The sequence below is a fragment of the Echeneis naucrates genome, chromosome 9, assembly GCF_900963305.1.
Source record: "Echeneis naucrates chromosome 9, fEcheNa1.1, whole genome shotgun sequence".
Lineage (NCBI taxonomy): Eukaryota > Metazoa > Chordata > Actinopteri > Carangiformes > Echeneidae > Echeneis > Echeneis naucrates.
The window spans coordinates 5470228-5489908 of NC_042519.1; the positions used below are offsets into that span (position 1 = coordinate 5470228).

Below are 19681 nucleotides of genomic sequence, written 5' to 3' on the forward strand. Positions count from 1 at the left end.
AGAGCAGATCTGTCGCAAAGCCTCTCTAAAACAGAAACTGATGTCCTTGTGTGGGAGGTGCAGCATGCCCACTAGCGAATACACTACACAGCACCTTAAATAAGCTTGGGGAGGAGATAGCACATTTGGTTACTTTCATTCTAATTTCCAAAAGGCAAGACGTGGTTTTAATGATATTTGGTGATAAGCCAACTGGCTGCACACCATCAATGCAGTTTTGCCAGAATAAGACAGCACTTTTAGACAATCCCCATCGATTCACACACTGACATTTTTCTATAGTTAGCATGCAAATGTAGATGGTCTCAAATATACAGCCACCTCCAAAAGTATTTTAATGGTAAGGTCAATTCCTTTGTTTGTTTGTTTTTTTTTTTTGTTCACTGAAGACATTTGGGCTTAAGATCAAAAGATGAATATGAGACAAACGTTCAGAATTTCAACTTTTATTTCCTGGTATTTACATCTAGAAGTGCCAGAAATATTTAGGACATACCACCTTTTGTTTGAACCCACCCATTTTTAAAGTGAGCAAAACTATTGTAACACCTGATTTAAGTCTTTCTTGTTGCCCAGGTATTGTCTTTTAGATTGATTGTCAGAACATTAAATACCTCTGAATGACTACTCATGGTTTTAGCCTTGGGTTTCACCTGTAAAGACTGCATTTCTTGCTAAAAAGAATAAACCAGCATGAAGATAAGAGAGCTGTCTATGAGAGAAAAGCAAGCCATTTTGAAGCTGAGAAAATAAGGAAAATTGATCAGAGCCTGTGAACACACATGGGCAACAATTTGGAATATCCTGAAAAAGAAAGAAACTACTGGTATACTTAGCAACAGATGTCAAACATGTCAGCCAAGGAAAACCACAACAGCGGCTGATAACAGAAACATTGTGAAAACTGTGAAAAAACAACCGTCAGTGACATCACCAACAAATTCCACAGTGCAGGCGTGAAGGTGTCACAATCCACCGTCCGAAGAAGACTTCAAGAACAGAAATATTAAGGCCATACCACAACATGCAAAACACTCATCAGCGGTAAGACTCGGAAGGGCAGGCTGGAATTTGCAAAGAAGTACAGAGATGAGCCGCGAAAGTTCAGGAACAAGGTCTAACGGACTGATGAGACCAAGATTAATCTCTACCAAAGTGATGGAAAGGCCAAAGTGTGGGGAAAGAAAGGGTCTGCTTCTGAGACAGACTCATAAATATTTACTGATAATCTAACTCATGATGGTAGCAGCAGAATGAATTCAGAAGTCCACAGAAATATTTTGTCTGCCAATTTACAGAGAAATGCATCCAAACTAAGCGGGAGGAATTTTATCATGCAGCAGGACAATGACCCAAAACACACTGCCAACACAACAAAGGACTTCATCTGGGGGAAAAAGAGAAAGGTTTTAGATTGGCCAAGCCAATCACAGGATCTTCACCCTGCAGAACATGCATTTCAACTCCTGAAGAGGAGACAGAAGGGAAACACCCCAGAAACAAAGAAGAACTAAAAGAGGCTGCAGTAAAAGGCTGGAAAGGCGTCACAAATGAAGAATACAATAGGTTGGTGATGGCAGTGGATCGCAGGCCAAATATCTAATGTTATTTACTTTAAGACTATCTGATCTTTTACTTTTGCTCACCTATAAATGTTCTGGTCTGATACAAAAGGTCCTATGTCCTAAGTTGTTAAACACATTTAAATGTACAGACTGTGGAAAAAAAAGTTGAAATTCTGAACTCAGAGAACTCAGAGTTTCATTGCGTGACAAGAGTCTGTTAATGGCCCAGCTATAATATATATATATATATATATATATATATTAAATTAAACCCGAAATTTCACCAACAAAAACAAAGGAATTTGGCCTTGCCATTCCAATAATTTCAGAGAGGGCTGTCATTTCCTGCTTTAGGTTTGTGTTTTAAGTCAAATTGCTCATGCATCCACAAAAATATAGAAAATTAATCCTTCAACGGAAGTAAATCAATGATATATTCTGTACCTTACATACCTGTGTAGTACAGAGAATCAGTCTAGATGATCCTTGACACCTCAAATGTACACTTTACTTCTACTACACATGTTTTTAAAACCTTTCTATAGTTTTGCATCTCTCTCTGGTTGTTTTCTGTGTCTTTGTATTGGATTTGCATCATTTTGCACCCGCCTTGGCTGTTTCTCAATTCTCATCTCTGCTTATCCATAATGTTCTTTTGTTTTTTGTATTTGCACAATCATTCTGAGAGTAGATCTAATTATTTTCAAATGGTTGTTATGTCCCTATGATACATGGAACTCATATTCAGAGTGTTACACAGCAAAAGTAATCAAACTTTAATTCTAGGGAAGCATTTCAAGGTAATATAATTGAAAGAATTGGAGCTATTCATACTGAGATTAATGCAATATTCAGCCATGGGAAAAAAAAATCCAGATTAAGAGGCATTTCTATTTTGTTTGAAAGTCTACATTGCTCAGGTTACCCCACTTGTCCACCTCTGTAAAGATCTATCTTCTGTGCTCTGAGGTCTTCCAGTTTTTCAGCTGGGTGCCCAATAAGTTACAAACAAGACAGAGGTAATATCTTTATAAAATATAGACCGCATTTTTCATGGATCCACTTGCGTATTTTATGCACATATAATAATCATCCATATAATGGAAGAGTAACTTTATTTTTATGAAGTTTTTATGTCCTAAACTGTACAGTGTTAGACACATGCAGTGTACCAGTTAATGACCAGAAATGAAACTGAGTTAGTAGAAAGCTATAAATATTTTGTAATAGGTAATAATTTGCCATCATGTCCATAGCAAAATGACAACCTTGTTTCATCAGGTTAGTAAATAATTTTTACTCATCTTCTCTATTATAATCAGGTTGTGCCACTCAAGCTTTGCTCATTAAGAAAAGGATATGAATTTGTCAAAGATGTTTGTTGAGTATGGCCAGAGTCTGGCCTGAATGAATAAAGGGACAATTTAAACTGCTAAGGGAGTAAATCATTTTATCCAATTCAAATTTATTGCTATAGCACATTTAAAAAGCAAAATTCTAAACCACATTAAAAAAAAGATAAACATAACATAAATACATTAAAAAAACCAAAAACACAGACAGGACATAAAAGTAATATGCAGAACCACAAATATTCCACAGTTTGGGAGCCTTCAAAACAAAGGCTCTATCTCCCCAGTGTTTCAAATTCAATTTAGGGACAACCAGGAGTGATTGGTCAGCAGCCCTCTGTGACCTTGATGGTTTTTGCAAGATGACTGAGTACAGATTTATATTTTAATAAGCATTGGCTAAACATTTTATTACCACTTTTTCAAACCAAACTTGTAGTGGACTGACTAAAAAGACTTTAGGTCACTCCCTCTTAAGGCCAGCATGCTGGCACAGTCCTCCACATCAGCCATCAGAAGTGCTGATGTGGGCTCGTAAACACACAGCTCAACATGTTCTATGAAGCAGTGTTGGCAAGGACTGTGTTTTTTGCAGTGGAGTGCTGGGGTGGAAACATCAATGGCAGGGATGCAGACAGGATTAGCAAAGTGGTGAAAAAGACATGGTTCCATTGGAAAGCTTTGCCAAGACACCCTCGAGGATGTGAACTTAACTGAACTCCATCCCTGACAACACAAGATTCATATTTACACATCAACCACACCAAACACAGCTGTGCATTCTTAGATTATTTACTTTTTCAGAATAAACACAAACCAGCATTTTAATTAAGTCTATATAGGCATATTTCATTTTATTAAAAAATGTCTTTCTTCCACTTTTCAACAACATACAGTTGATTTGAAACGAAAGTCTAACCAGTTTCATTTGAACTCAGACATTAGAGTAACAGAAATTTGAGTGTTTGCTAATTTGACAAGTAAAAAGGATTCCTGTGTGCATGAGACAATCATAATGCGACCGATCAAAACCCTCAGGTCCCTTACAAATCTAATGAGGTGTAGTTACAGTGTCTCAGCAAGATTGGGAATGAAAAATGGCAGATGGTAGATTGCTGAGCCTGAACGGTATCAGTGCAGACGAGGCCACATCCCTTTTCCAGGCTTACAGCTCTTTAAAATAGTACATTCTGCTGTCATATTCCATTTCTTACCATGAACTGCATATTCTGTTGATTATTATGGGATATTACTTCTGACATATCTGGCACACAGTGGACATGCATCTCTGTTGCTGAAAACAAACCTACCCAATTCTCAGGAATGAACTCTGTTTAACTTATCACATCAATTTCCAACTGGACTGACAACAACCGACTTACATATTAATTCAGTTGAATTCTTCAATAACAAGTTTGCTCCTATATGGTAGTTATTGCTGGGTAAAAAAAAGACTGTAGTCCAGGAGAGAGCAGAGAATAATTAACTTTGTGTGACTTGAAATGGAAAAGTTGAACAGTGCACAGATTATAAAGCCTCCTCTGGTGCCCATTAATCAAGCACACTGGAATTAACCTTCAGGTGACTTCCTTTCTCTTCCTGCATAGAATAGGTGTCATTGCTTAAAAGTTTAGTAAGTCATCTATAAGTCAAACATCATAGTTGATCAAACCAACCGACCAACAAACAAACAAAAAAATAACAACAAAAAAGCTTTAACTGTCATCTTTGTTTCAAAGCAAAAAGGAACTATATCTGTTGGCCCAGCAGTGCTTTCATTTCATGAGGATTCTTCTGTGACAATGAATGGCGTGTTAAATGATTCATTACCCCAGCAGAAAATTTCTGATTTTAGTATATTCTGAAGATGCATGATCTGCATTCGTCTCGCCTTCTTATTTAGATCCTTTTTTATGTATATCACTGGAAAACACAAGTATGACTTGGCACTTGCAAAAAACATTAGGCCTAATGGACAATGGCATTCTTTAAAAGGGGCAGCCAGTCAGTGAATAACATCTTTTTTTTTCTTTTTTTTTCAAAGTATTATGTTTTTCTTATTGATTCTGTCAGGTTATTACCACAGATTCTACTCTATTGTCTCTTTTTATTGCCTTCAACCACCATTGTTATGCCTCTAGAAATACGTTTGTCACTACAAAACACCGTTTAGTGTTATTTGTTTATTTATGTTACCATAGCAACGCAGGGGCGGTGAGTCCCATGAAGCAGGAAGTAGATTTACCGTGTGCGGCTATCAGTGATAGACCTGTTGAGACATCCATCTTTAGCGGCTATCACCTTCTCAGATGTTATTCTTCACTTTCCCTCTTTGCTAAGGCAACGTCTGTGAGTATGCTTCATCTAGTAACATGAAGATGTCGCGTTATTTTTGTGTTTGTGTGAAATACAGTTGTACGCTAATGTGTTTCTAAGCTAAGCTAGCTCCGTGGTTATTCACTGTTTGTCATTTGACTAGCTTCGCTATATTTTTGTATATTTTGTATATTTTTGTCGAATTGACTGTGGCTAGGTTAGTTCAGCCGTGCTGATGTTTATTTGCTTAATAATACAGATATTTCATTGAATTGCGTTTACATTTCACAAGATTCTAAGTCAACTTCATGGAAATTCGTCATCTGTGTCCTGGAGGTTTTCTGAGGGCGTTTAAACTGATTGGAAAAATAGTCCATGATAACAATATTATTCTTAATGCTGAGCACACAGGCAAGCTTTTGAAGCAACAGTTTGATATATTGTACATTAATATTTAATGTAGTTTAGCATTAAAGCATTAAAGCTGAGAACAACGTTTAGACTAAGCTCTGTTAAATTATAACACATACATCAACTAGCAACTTTTCAAAGTCTTGAAAGCCATGAAGCTAACAGAAAGTAACAAATAATCTGGCACAAACACCTCTACAGGGTTTTGGTTGTTTTTTCAAACTGGTCACAACACAAAGGGTACAGATGATCCTGGCCCAAGGTTAGAGAGAGGTCTGCAGTTGGCCCTTGAATGGGTGGAAATAGAACAAATTACTTATTTATTTATTTAAATCTCTGATGAAATTCACATTCAAGTGTTGACAACACATTTCAGCTTGTCATCTGACACCACACATCCAACCCCCCTCCACCCTATGGTTGTTGTGAAATTGGCTCTGCTGAAAAACTGTTGCGCTCTCTCTCACAAACACATTGATGGATGGTCTGTGAACAGCCCCTCCTCTCAGTTCACACTGAATAAAAAACATGACCATGTGCAGGAGGACGAACTGTTGCTGGCTTTTCCGCACAGAGAAGATGGTGCACAAAGCAGGTGGTATATACTGACTGCTTATGCAAGTGGGGGATTTTAATCTTAACTCTCCAAATTCAACAATAAATGTTCCCTCCTTAATCCATATGAATGCTGATACAATCATAAAGGCCCTACTACCAAGACCCTATCCCGAGAAGGTGCTTAGATGGTTTGGATAAAACAGAGTACACATAAGTGTGAAACACCAGCCGGAAGGCTCAGCAGTCCGACCAGAGGGGTATTCAGCAAAGCAGGATTAAGGAAAAGTCACACTTATTTCAATGAGTCAGGTTTAATACAGTGAGAACCCCCTTTCATCAGCGAGTAACCAGCTGAGTAACCATTGTAATTTATGCTGGTGAATTCGCCTGGTCTCGGGCAGCCTAACTGTTGTAGGGCTTAGTTTAGCTGAGTGTCAAAGAATGTCCAAAATGACCCTTCTGCTTGGTGAGTCCCAGTGTTCACATCACATTTTGAAGATTATAAAACAAAAAAGACCACCTAAAACAAATAATTCAATTAATCAGTTAAACCTATTGAAATATGCCAATTAGACATTTAATGAAACTCCAAAGGTTTAATGAAATGAAACAATATGAAATGAAGTAAAACGAACACGGTACCATAAAAAGCTTGAATGTAATTAACACCCACACAGCATTACGATTTTGGTCTCTGATTGGCTGTTAAAATAATTATTCAATCAAGACCAAAGCCCAGGAGCCTGCACTATTTAAGCAGGGATTCCAAGACAGCATTAGACCAAGACAGAAAGAGGACAGAGAGACTGAATATTAGTGAGAACTTTGAGCTTGTTGTAGAGTACAGAATGACAGAAGACTATAGTTCAGACGACTGTCCATTTGTCCATTTATAGATGACTTTTTGGCAGAAGATGTTCAAATGATCCAAACCGTTCAGACAGCCAAGGCTCTTCAGAGACAGAGGGAACCCACCTGACTCCCAGATAAATACCTGTGGGAGACATACTGGTTCAGCGGGCTTAGCATTGTTTACCTATCTGTCTGCTGGAACCACACTTCAGTAAAACCACATGATGGAGCCAAGCCCTGATCACTCTGCAGTCTGGGGTTATTGCACTGCAGCTCTTCTCCTGTCAGGCATTTCTCTACGGTGTGGTAGATGTTGAAGGTCTTGCCAAGGAAACTGTATGCCAGGAAATAAGGAGAGTTTGCTTTACTTTGTCCCCATCAGAGGCTCGAGATGTGCTGGGGCCATGTAACTGCAAATAGAGGAATGCTGCAGTTGCTGAAGCAAGTGAGGACATGTTTGCTTTTAATGCACAGTGTTTCACAGAAAAGCAGGACCTACCCATACATGGGCCAGGTGTGATTTCAGCATCTGTGGTTTGGGGATCTAGCAGATGTATCTTGTCTCCTCTCCCAAGCACTGTGGGAAATGATTTGCGGTAATGGCCAAGTGCCATTTCCTCCTCTGGTGTTCGTTCTTCTGGTGTAAAGCCTCCACCATTAGCAGTGGCCCGTTGTTTGGTTTTGCGGACTTAAAATAGAAAAAAAGAAAATATTCACTGAAATACTTTTCACATTTCATTATTGGCTACTTACTGTTTTAAAATATACCACTATATATATTTATAGCTATTTTTTTTACCTTTTACTTTTTTTTTTCTTACCTTTCTTTTACCTTTATTTCAGACAATCTTTGGCAGAGAAGCCAACAGGAAACAGTGAGCAAGAGAGGGGAATGGCCACTGAGGATGCTTCTGTTAAAATTCAAGAAAGAATATGTAGGTCAAGGCTAAACAGGTCAGTGAGGTTTACACGTCCACACAGCTTACAAGTTATCCTACACCTACATGTAAAAACAAACCAGGCTCCTGAAGAAATAGAGACTCAGTGTAGTGATCTGAATGTTCATTCATAAAAAAAAAAAAAATAAGTGTGAATTGTAGTTTATTTGTGCAGGAAATGCCAAACAAAGGGAATAGAAAGTGCTTTATGGAATATAAAATTACATAGAGTAATATTACGAAATACAACACACAATGGAAAATGAATGCAGTAAATCTGCACAATGCACAATTCATTCTGTCTCTTCCGGAGCCTTGTCCTCCGACTTATTAATGGCAGCTGTATTGCCTCTTTTCATAAGTATGTCTTTATATTCTTCATAAAGCTCCATCAGGAGCGTTTGTTCTGCCACAGATAAAAACGCTGCTGTAAGTTTCGCATCCCTCCGTGCCATTTCAACAGTTTTTCATCCATCTGTTCGTCAGGGCTTTTTGCACAGCACAGAAATGTGCACAAAGAGAGCCAGCTCAGCCAGAACCAACAGGTGAGACTGACAGCAAACACACAATTACAGCTAAGGGTGAGCGGGTGGAGGTTGTACTGAGTAGGTTTGAAAGTGTGGCCCAATTTTGAAAAATGTGTTCCTCTGTCCATATTTACTTATGGCTGGCTTGGCGAACTGCCATAGCTGAGGAATTAACCCATAACAGATTCCACAGCCAGGACACACAATGCTTGTCGGTCATAATGGTCTTCTCATTTCTATATTGGAACAATTAGTCAGATTAGTATCTTTGCTTTGATTATGGTATTTGTTAGCTTGTAACTGGCAGTGGCTGACATTGTGTTAGTGGATATTCCACTGCAAACTGGCTCTGTCACCTGCCTCCTGCCCCCACAAGCTGATGGGCTGAATTCCTCAGTCATATGACAAATGAATCCCAAGCTGTCTGAATTCAATTTTAATGAGGCATTTAAAGTTGGAAGCATGCAGTCATGGTAGTGGCTGCTTGTTTTACTTATGATAAGTCTTGTACTGCAAATGGAATTCATAATTCCTTATTATTTTTGTATGTACATACATATGTGTATTTTGCACAGCTTAATGTCTTTGTCAAATCACGTCTCACAATTAATAATAATTTTTTTAGAAATGCGTTTATCTCTTTCTTATGTTCAGTGTGATATACACAACTTTTACTATAGTCTCGACTGATGACGGACCATCATCCTACTTTACTGGCTCACTGGTCACCATCATGGATAACTATCTGGCTGCGTTCCCATTATAAGTGCTGTCATGGACGACTATGAAATGAGCTTCAGTGTATCTTGTGATTGTGGAGTATTTAGGTTGCTCTGCTGCAGTGCAACACAAACAGTTGCTCACTGATGGTTTGAAAATGTAAAACATGGAATTTTGTTTCACAGCTTCAATATCTGCCAGTAAATACAGATTGATGATAGACCATCATTTCTTTCTGCCTCTCGCATAAGCATGGCACTGTAACTGGCCTCTGGGAGGTATACTGTTTAAATGGCACCCATAGGCACACAGCTAATCCCCCTTCAACCTTTTTCTCTCAGTGTTTTTTCTCTATCTGCCCTCTAATCAGTCATCAGGGAGTTGTGTGTTTGTGTCTGTGCGTGAGTGTGTGTGTGTTAAAGGATCTTGGATATAGGACAGTACTAAGTGTGAGGAGCGATAGCCCACAGTCCTCTGCGCACACTTTTGGCCCCAGTTGCTTTTCCTCCCTCAACACACACACACATCGCAGCCACTGCTCAACCTTACATTCATTCACACAAACCCTCACACCCTCTTTACTTACTGAGCTACATAATTATTTTCTCTGGGAGACATATGTGTGTCTCTATCTTTAATTACAATCGAGCAAACGGGGGCCTTAACAGGGGGGCTGGACGTGCTGCTTTGATGTTGCCTGCTCCTGGCCCTCCACTTTTCTCTTTCTTTTTCCTGGCATATAAGCAGAATGCTCACATATCAGCACCATTCTGACTGCGCTGCATTGCGTTCTCTCTGGCAGCGATGGGAAATAAAGTGTGGTATCTTTATCCTAAAGCAGATTGGGAAATCTTGGATCCGTGGTTTGTTCTTGGGTGGTAACGTTATCTTAACAATGACCAGCGTGTGGTTCTGCTCCGAAACTAAATTCCAGTCTGGCCATCTGCACGCTTTGATCCCCAGTGCCAACGACGACTTTGTTCTTTTGGAGGAAACACTGGCAACAGGAATTAGTATGTGTGTGAGGAGAGAGTGGGCAGCAGTGTGCCTGTACTGTAGCTTTTGAGAAGTCTCTTCACTCAGTGCATATCGCCTGTGCACAAAGTTGCATTTTGGTGAGATTATAGTGTTTTAAGAACTGGTATAGGTATTTATACTAATATTTCAGTTTAAAGCTTTAAATTTTAGCATTTTCATGCAAAATACTCACAAATATCTTTGGAATGGATTCCAGTTTGACTATGAAACAGCACTCGAAACTCTTTCAAAAAAGAGACGGCTAAATTTCTATCTGAAGGCAGTTTGACTAAGCACAAATATCGGATTATAGACACTGATTTGTATTTGTGCGCATGTAGACCTGTTTGTGTATGTGCTTCTGGTGCCTGATTAGCCACTAAGATCTGTGATTGCTGCTGCAGAGACTGTGATTAAAGCGTTGGCTGAGATGTTGGCTGCTGCTTCATTTTGGCCACAAATGCACTAGAAACTGGACTGAGTCAACCGCTCCCTGTCTGCCACCTCGCAGTGATTGAGACACGCTGCTTTCCATCCCATATACCTTGAACTCATCACTTTATTGTGTAAATAAAACATCAAAAATGGAAGCTGTATGTCTGTTGTCAGCTGGAGCTATCGTGCAAATCATTTTGTAAACACGCCTTTATGGTATCACTTCAAGCAATGCTTACCTAGCTACATATATTTCAATTACAATAAGACTAATGTGTGAGTGAAAACTTGCCTTGCATCTGAACTCAGAAGATTGTTTTGCTCCATTAAGAATCTGAGTATGCCCATTACTTGTTTGCATCATCATGTAATTTACTCTTCTCTGGTGGCAGCAGCAGGCTATTCTCTCTGGAAGCTACATTAATGACCAGTCTCTCATTTTCAAATCCCTGACCACGGACAAAAGTGGGGACATGACAAGAAAAGAGCTGATTGTCATTTTTGGACCTTTTCTCGTCTGCATTAATGATAACTCAGGGATCTTTAACATGTGGGTAGCAAGAGCCAACGTGTGCTTGTCACACCAGAGCACAGTCCCTGTGTCCCCCTTAGGCCTAAGTGCTGAACCCTCTCAGACTCTTGCGTATTACGGCAAACAATACTGTTTAGCATGTGATAGTTCTGGATATTTCTTCTTCACATCTCGTTTGTATTCTCAACCACTAGTTGGGAAAAATGCACTACTTTGATGTTAGCCTGAAATCACTTCATGTTCCTTCAAGTGTTTGGGGAAATTTTCTCTCAACGTGCAAGCATGCATTAACTCTGAACCAATGCTGTCCTTTGTGCTCAGGCAAATTGAAGCAGAATTGCTCCAAAGGATAGAAAAAAATAAAAAATAAATAAATAAATAAATAAAAAAAAAGTTTAAGTTTTATTAATAAAAGTTGATCTTTTATTTGCCGATTCTGATTCTGAAGGAGAATATCCATCTTCGATAGATAAACAAACATAAACATAGCCATGCTTAGTGATGACAGTGTCCATGAAGCATGTGATGCATTCGAGATCGAAGCCTTCCTCTCATTGCATTTGCATATGAGATTGTTACAAAAGTCATACATACTGTAGAAGATTATGGGGAAGAAAACACACCTGGATTTAGTAATGACCAGGAACAGATTAGCTAATATGTACTGACAATATTAGTTTAATTATGGTATAGTAGTAATTAAATAGTACTGTAGTATTCAAATTATATGAGGACATTTTATCCCCTCATAAACCTTGGGTCATAATCTATTATTTTCTGAATTACAGTGGGCCTTTATTTAAACAACTTTCAAACCACGGCCTTTTGGAATCTTTATATCGCACGTTTCATTTCAGTCACTTTTTTAAAAGTATCTCATTAAAGTGATTATTTATTTAATATTGCCCTTCATAACCATGGTAACCCTGTGTTTAACACCTCAGCTCTATGAACTATGGGTTATTCCCTTCGGCAAAGTCGACATAAAAGTGGGCATAAAAAGCTGAAAATGTCCTTCAGAGAAGCCTCGTGCTCAGCGCCTACTGTTCTGGCATTAGATATATTTTATCCATTGCTGTTATACATATAGAAACATGGGTGCATACGGGTGGAGGCTAAACCTAAAATTACTTCACCAGTCTTTTATTCCCAGACATTAGGTGACAACAGTCATTTATGTGCAAGTTCTGAATAGCCCAGTATGTAGCTTTTTCTTAGCTTTAGAAATGTGCATGTATTTGTGTAGTTGAGGTGCACCTTAGGCTTTTTGTCAGTAAATAATGCTACAACTCATTTGTCCCCTGTGATTCCTGACTTTAGTCAGACTCTGGAAATGTTAACAACAATCAGCCAGGAAAAACAGTAATCTGTATCGTCACAGGAGTTAGCTGCTGAAAGTTAATGGCACATGGTTTGCAGATTACAAGAGGTGTTTTTTTTTTTTTTTTTTTTTTTTTTTAAGATATTTTTTTCCTTTGCACTTGTTACGTGTCAGTTCTAAGTAATAATCCTGATATAGATCTTCAGCCAGGAAGAGGAGCTGAAAGGTAAAATTTTCCAGGCAGAGAGCAGCAAGATGCAGGAGAGAGGCTTTCAACATAGGAAGGACAAAATCAATTTAAGAGCGATTGCTACTGTCAATAAAAGATAGTCTGGTCCATAAAATTGTTGCTAGTGCAGTAAATGGTTGAGTGGCACCCTACAGTAGTTTGACAGTCTTTGGAGCTGTTGGAGTTGACTTGTTGATCTGTAAAAGTCCCCACACACCATTCCTTCACGGTATTATGGCATTGTTTCTGATGCAGAAATCGTGTTTTATGGGAATAAATCTGTTATGGAACAGAAATAAATTAAATGTTGGTGGGAAAATATAACTCAAATGTGTTGAGTCAAATGTATGCACTGCATAAAGAATATTTCAACATTGCGGATAAATGTACTTGTTAGTAGTCTTGCATAGAAAAAAAATATACCCATGCACATAAAGAGGCAAAAGCCAGGAGGTGATTAGGTTGTCTTGTCTTGAAATAGGAAAGAGATCGACTCTACCTCGCTGAAAATCACTCATTCATATGTTAAAGCTGTTGTAGTCACTGTTTGTAACAGTTTCCATTGTTGAGCAAACTACCTCTTGCCAATAGATTTCTATTTAGCAGAGAGACGTGAGAATTATATTAACATTCTCATCCTTTTTCTAGCAAGAGGGATAAAAGGCCTTTCAGAAATGTCAGACTGATGCTATCAAGACATTTGGATCATTTTTCTTTTTTGCATTAACTTGTGCGTCATATAGCTATTATCATATCATAAATGTGGTGTACTCTGTATCTACCTGTTTTGTAACAAAAACCAAGCAATAAAGTTCAGATTTACATTTTTAAAGTTAAATAAATGCTTTTCAAACACAAATCCGGCGAGACTGAGTCGCTGTGTTTCATTTTGTTTTTCGTGGTTTTTTTCTGAAGCAGAAATGTTATTGAGGATACTCTGGGATGCAACTTCACAGAAAAGAAAACTTAGCCGAGGATTTGTTTGTTATTACAGCTGATTCTGCTTTAAAGGATTTAGCACTGACAGTATAGAAATCCTCACAAATGTTCCATCATCAACACACTTAAATGCATCGATTGAATGAACCTGCATACATAGCTTCACGTGTTGGTCTACAGTGCATGTGAATTAGTCACTGTCTGAGCTCAAATATATGCTTTCTGGTGCCTTTTTAATAACATTTCTTTTGTGAATCCATCAATGGCTGTTTTTCTCAGCATGAAATACCCCCATCCTTTGTCTCACCAAGAAATTGAAAACATAAATAGGAGGAACGCTCACAAGCCATAGAATATCAATCAGTCTGCAAACAAGTCAGTGGTGTCAGCAGAGTAATGGCTTTTGTTTGAGATGGAGTCCATAGCTGGTGCACACAGGGATTTAAAACAATAATCTTTCCGGCATAATGACAAGGTAATATGGATAGTCCATTTATCTTTGATTAGATTTTTTTGATGCAGTGATTCATTCCCCTGACTCCCTGTTTCATTATTCTTTCTAATTACCTGCACCGAGTCGCCCATCAAGCCTCGGTACACTGGCAAGATGTAATTGCTTCTGCCATAAATCAAGAAACATTTGGGGGTGTCTGCAGAGTTCTTGCACCATTAATGCAAACACACGAGAAGCCAGGCTTATGTTCATATTGATAAATCCAATCACTCATTTCGACATTTTGATATTTCATGTGCTCAGTCTCCAGCTGAATGTTTTGGTATTCCATATGCTGATAATTCCTGTCACAATTTTGTTCAACAACGTGTGTAGAGACGCGCCTCTGCCTCCCTCTCATTAACAGGGTCAATATTCACTTTGTCTGTACTCTTGAAAAAGAGAGCACTTTGCACTGAATGCTGCATTACAGGTACAGCCACAATCACTGCCAAGGTCAAGGAGCACTTTGAGTCTTAATGAGGCCCCGGCTCTGATAAACATTCTACTGCTGGCCCCCAGTGTTGCCTCAACTATATTGTACACAAACCGGGAAAAAAAAAAACAAAAACATGTTAAAACTTGCCTGCAGCAGAACACCACATATTCCAGTCCACAGGGTTATTATTCTAATTTAGTTAAGGCATTAGACAAATCAACAGCTCTTGCAGCAGCTCAGTGGGGAGAAATGGCTGGAGGTGGAATGTGAATGAGCTAAGTTAAGGCAGACAGAACTGGGGCTTAGCTGTTAGCCTCAGGGTCAAAGTGATAATGTCTGAACTTAGCTCTTGCAGCCGTGCAGACAGCACTACATTAGTGTCCACTGAGTGTCTTTGAGTGGGCGCTACGTTCTGAAGGCGACAGAGCAAGTCTGGGTGTCACCTGATCACGGAAAAACATGGATTAAATATCAGCTACATCACTACCCATGCTTCTGGTGCGTCCCATTTGTCTGGTTCTTTTACCCCCCCCCCTTTTTTTTTTTTTTTTTTTTTTTTTTTAAATAATCCTCACACTGACCTTGGAATAGTTTGTGGTGAATTAGTTAGTTTGTGCTTTTGCCAAAATGCTATGCATATTAGGCACCATGAATACCAATGGGCTTGATTTTAATTCTTGTTAAGATAAAAAAAAAACAAACAAACATGTTTTTAGACTTTTGGATAGATGTGTTCAAAGGTCAGTTATGTTTCAAGTAATATCAAATTTTATTATTTGTGCTCAGTGCTTGCAAATTTTAACGAGCAATTATTTTTTCATTGTACTTAATACAACTATCTACTTTTAAATAAACCACAACCTCATCAAATGCTATCAAAACACTCAAAAAAGAACATTTCATGTTCTTGGAAAATGCCATCATGTTCAGCTCGTTGAAACCTGGAGAAAATGTTACATAAACTCTCTGAAAATAAAAGACCAAAAAAAAAGGCATGTGATCTGTTGACTTCTGGCTGTCCTTGCTTAATAGCATCTTGTCTGAACACAAATATGCTTCCTAGCTACGCTGACCAGTCAGTGGAAAGCAATTTCAAATGACGAGAATGCCCTGTGAGCTGAAATCACTTGAGTGTACCAGACTAAATGGTTTTCAGCAAAGCGCTTGCTGTTTTACAGTGTTTTTCATCCTTTATGGATCCAAGACTCTTCTCAGCTTCCACCTACTGTACCTACATTCAAGGCATGTTCCATGTTGCTCTTTCTTTAAAGCAGCAATGGTGAATATACAGCAAGTTGTTGCCCTGTGATTGCACAATTCCTCTGTTACTGCGGAGCATGTTGGCATCCTTCTGTTCACTGTGTTAGTGGTACTGCACCTTTTTTGTTCTGTCGCACCTTTAAATCTGTTCACCTGCTGTAGAATACAGATATTATTCATTTGCACACCGAAACAGAGCTATGACAAGAGGGAATGTAAAAGGAATTAGAATTACAAGGTCTCTTGAAACAAGACTGCAAATGAATGCAAATGTTGCTCCTCATCAGGTGGATGAGCAAATAAGATAGTTTGCCAGAACATTTAGAATCTCACATATGTCATTGGCACATGTCAAAATGGGTTTGTTTACAGGCAAAATGTCCTGGACTATTTTCACTATAATAAGGATGACTACTTGTCCTTGGCTTGCGTTCTACGTGGAGGCTAAAGCAGTGCTTTCCTAGTGCCTCTGTTTCTTCCTTTTCACTATATATACTACATACTATATATACAATAATGGGTCTATTTCATTTTGGCTTTTCAGTAGTTCAACAGGTTAACTTTAAACACCATCCCTATGTAATCTGATTCACATAAACAATGTCACCCACTCTTTACTGTGGAAGCCTCTGCTTTGTTTCCTTTGAAGAGCACTGATGACTATATGGCTGTAGATATTTCTGGCTGTCTTGTAGCTGTGACAGATGCACAGTTTCCTCCCACTGAATATGCTCAAGTAGCTTATGTAGAAACACTGAGTGGGTTGACTAAGGTGCAGCTGGCAGTGAACCAGGTTAATCTGGCTAAAACACTCAAGTGCCAGGGTCTGCTTTTATAGAGGCACGCAGGGTGCTGAATGCAGAAAGCAGCGCAGGGGTCTTCAGAGTCTTACAGGAGCACAGAGGGCAGTGATTTGGTAGCTGCTGCATAAGCAGCTGTGCTGAGGCCTGCATGGTAGCTGAGGTGGCTGTAACCGAAATTTCCCCACAGTCTGTTTCTGAAAAACTTGAATCAATTCAGCAGCTTTTGTAATGGGGCTCATGTGCAGCAGGAATCCTCATTAAAAAATGCATGCAAAGCCAGTCATTTGAAATGTTCCTGTCATACAGAGCTGAGAAGCCCGAGAGCTGCAGGACAGGGAAAATAGGCACATGGGCTACCATTAACACACAAAGAGGTGATGATAGAAGCTGCAGGGTATTATCACAACCCAGAGAATGGCACAATCACATGAACGGGTTTGCGATTCCATATAATTTGATCAAATTTACACCTATAAGAACCACATTGAACTAAATTTACAGCACGCCTTAAGGATGTGGTCTGTCAAACCTCTCGGTACTCTTGTGCATTTTGAGCTTGGGCCTTGATAGAAATGATGACATTGTGCTCTGTGAAGAGCTCGCCCACCGCCAAAGTGCACATCTCTGCCATTTTGAAATTTGGGTTTGAAATAAAAGCTCTTGAATCTGCTCTCAGGGAACTGGAATTGTTTTCATCGTGAAGGAGGATACCACCAAGACAGTAGAGAGATGTAAGGATACTTACAGGATTGTGCTCCCTTACCTCCTCTGTTAATGGATTGTCTATAAAGGGCTTTTGAATTTATGGCGAAACAGCAAACACACTGAGGAGTATAAATCTGAGATAGGAGGCTTTCTGGGATCAAACTGCTGTGGGCAGCCTGTTTCATGTCTGGTTTTGCTTAATCAAATAAAACTCCAGTGACTCTAAATCTCCTTCTACATGGTTTACTGGAGTCATTTGGAAATGGAGATGTAGAACAGAGCAGAGGTTGGAGTATTTTGAGAAGGTCCTGATTTAAAGTGTCTGCTGGTGATCACTTCAGTGTTTGTGCCTGGCTGTGCTCTGTACTATCCACCGCTTCCCGAAAGATCTTTGATATTAGATGTTGCGTTTCCGCATCACACTTATTAGAGATTAGTCAACAGTGCGTGCCGAGCTGTGAGCTGGATTTTCTGTTGGAGAAAAGTTGGATCATCTTTTCTGAAGCACGCTGAACCAGCAGCTTTGAGTAAAAATAGCTTGTTTATTCGGAGCAGGATGATGTTTGTTCACCCAAACTTGATGGAGTTGAAACTGTGGCCAAGCATGTGATGTGACAGGATGACTCCACTCCTGAGGTTCACCAGGCTGTGTGCAGTGGTAAGTTACATAACGTCTAAACAAATGAAAGCCTATAGGTTACATCGTTTATGCAGTGGGGGGTGTTAGGCACCAAAGCTTTAAGTTGCCCCGAGCAGTGGCATCAGGGGTGAGTTGGAAAGTGTCAACTCTCAGCTTTACGAATATATAAAAAATAAATAAATAAATAAATAAATCACACGTTTTCACAGTTCACTAAGCGACACGGGCAGAAGGCTGTTACGACAACTGGAAAGTGTTCACTGCGCTCATGATGGAGTTGCGTGTCCCATCAAGCGAGCCCAGCTGCTGAATATTCATGAGAGCGCCTCTGAACGTCAGGACGCAGCGGCGGCTGGGAGGAGAGAGACGGCATGCCAGAGCCTGGCCACATCTCCCCCACCGACACCGAGCATCGGCATCGCCTCACAGCATCTGCTCTCAGCTCCTCCTGCCCCGCACCGCCGATCGGGGAGACAGCGATGGACTGACAAAACGCAAACACAGAGAGAGAGAGAAAGAGAGAGACTTGAGAGCCGCCTTGGCTTTGAAGCATGCACATATTCTCCGGGCGTAAGCTCCTCAGGATCATGTTTGCAGAGAGGCACGGATCGGGTGACCACAGCGCCTTTGAGGACAAGAGATGCCACATCAAAGCAGTGATCTGAGGAAGAAGATGCTTCGACCAGAGTGTTTATTGCGGCGCGTTCCCTCTGAGACGGATCGGAGCTGAGGAACTGGCTACTTCTCACGTTGCGGAGGAGAGATGTTTTGCAACTGCCATCGGCTGTCCGGGGAGATCGCTGGTGTGCGCGGCGTCGTTGCTGGCTTGTAACATGTAGAAGCTGTGTTGGCGGTGGAGCGCGTGCAGCTGTGAAGAAGAAGAAGAAGAAGAAGGAGGAGGAGAAGCCGGAAAAAAAAAGCCCAGTCAGAGCGTCGGTCACAAAGTGGAGTCGCGCGCGTCGGCCGAACAACCTTCGCCACCTTGAACTTTGAGGCGACCTGCGCGAAGCCCCGCGGCGACCTGAGCGCCGCCTCCTGAGCTGTCCGTGGTGCTGAACGGATCCGCTCCTCGGGTCCCCCTCCCTCCTCCCGTCCTCCGTCCTCCCCCCCAACCAGCTGACCTTCTCTCCGCGGAGCAGATAATCCGCCTCCCCGCCGCGAAACCTCAGTAAGGTGACAAAGCAGGCCACCGCACATGGACAGCTGCCGGGCTTGACTGAGTCGGCCGGACAATATTCTCTTTCATGGCTGTGGCACGCAAAATCAAAACTTTGCTGACCGTCAACATTCTGGTGTTTGTGGGGATTATCCTTTTCTCGGTGTACTGCAGGATACAGGACCGATCCGAGGAGCTCATCCAGTTGGGGCGTATTTCTGACCAGAGGCTCAGAGCCAGGAATGGCAAAGTTTCCAACTTGGTGGACAGGCAGTCTATTCTCCAGAGGCTGGAGAGGCTGGAGGATGTGGTCTACAATCAGTTAAACGGTAGGACGCGGCTTCACACGCCTTGTAACGCAAACACCGAAAACTATCGGTGCGCTGCTGGTGAGTTGCCATCAGCATAAAGCAAAATTACTACTGTGAAGAAATTTGGCACAAAAAAACCCAACAACAACAACAACAACAACA

General features: G+C 40.3%; 1 protein-coding gene across 4 annotated transcripts in view; it reads left to right on the forward strand.

Annotated features, from left to right (window-relative positions):
* The first annotated feature begins 5188 nt into the window (after window positions 1-5188).
* galnt9 (polypeptide N-acetylgalactosaminyltransferase 9) overlaps window positions 5189-19681 on the forward strand; it is a 93352-nt gene continuing 78859 nt past the window's right edge. For 2 of the 4 annotated variants that reach the window (XM_029510756.1, XM_029510757.1), the window contains exon 1: window positions 19193-19537. In XM_029510756.1, the coding sequence (XP_029366616.1) occupies window positions 19297-19537 (241 nt within the window). In that variant the 5' untranslated portion in view covers window positions 19193-19296. Of the gene's footprint in view, window positions 5267-7897; window positions 8009-19192; window positions 19538-19681 lie in introns of those variants that run through there. The other 2 variants (XM_029510758.1, XM_029510759.1) reach the window with 2 other exon arrangements.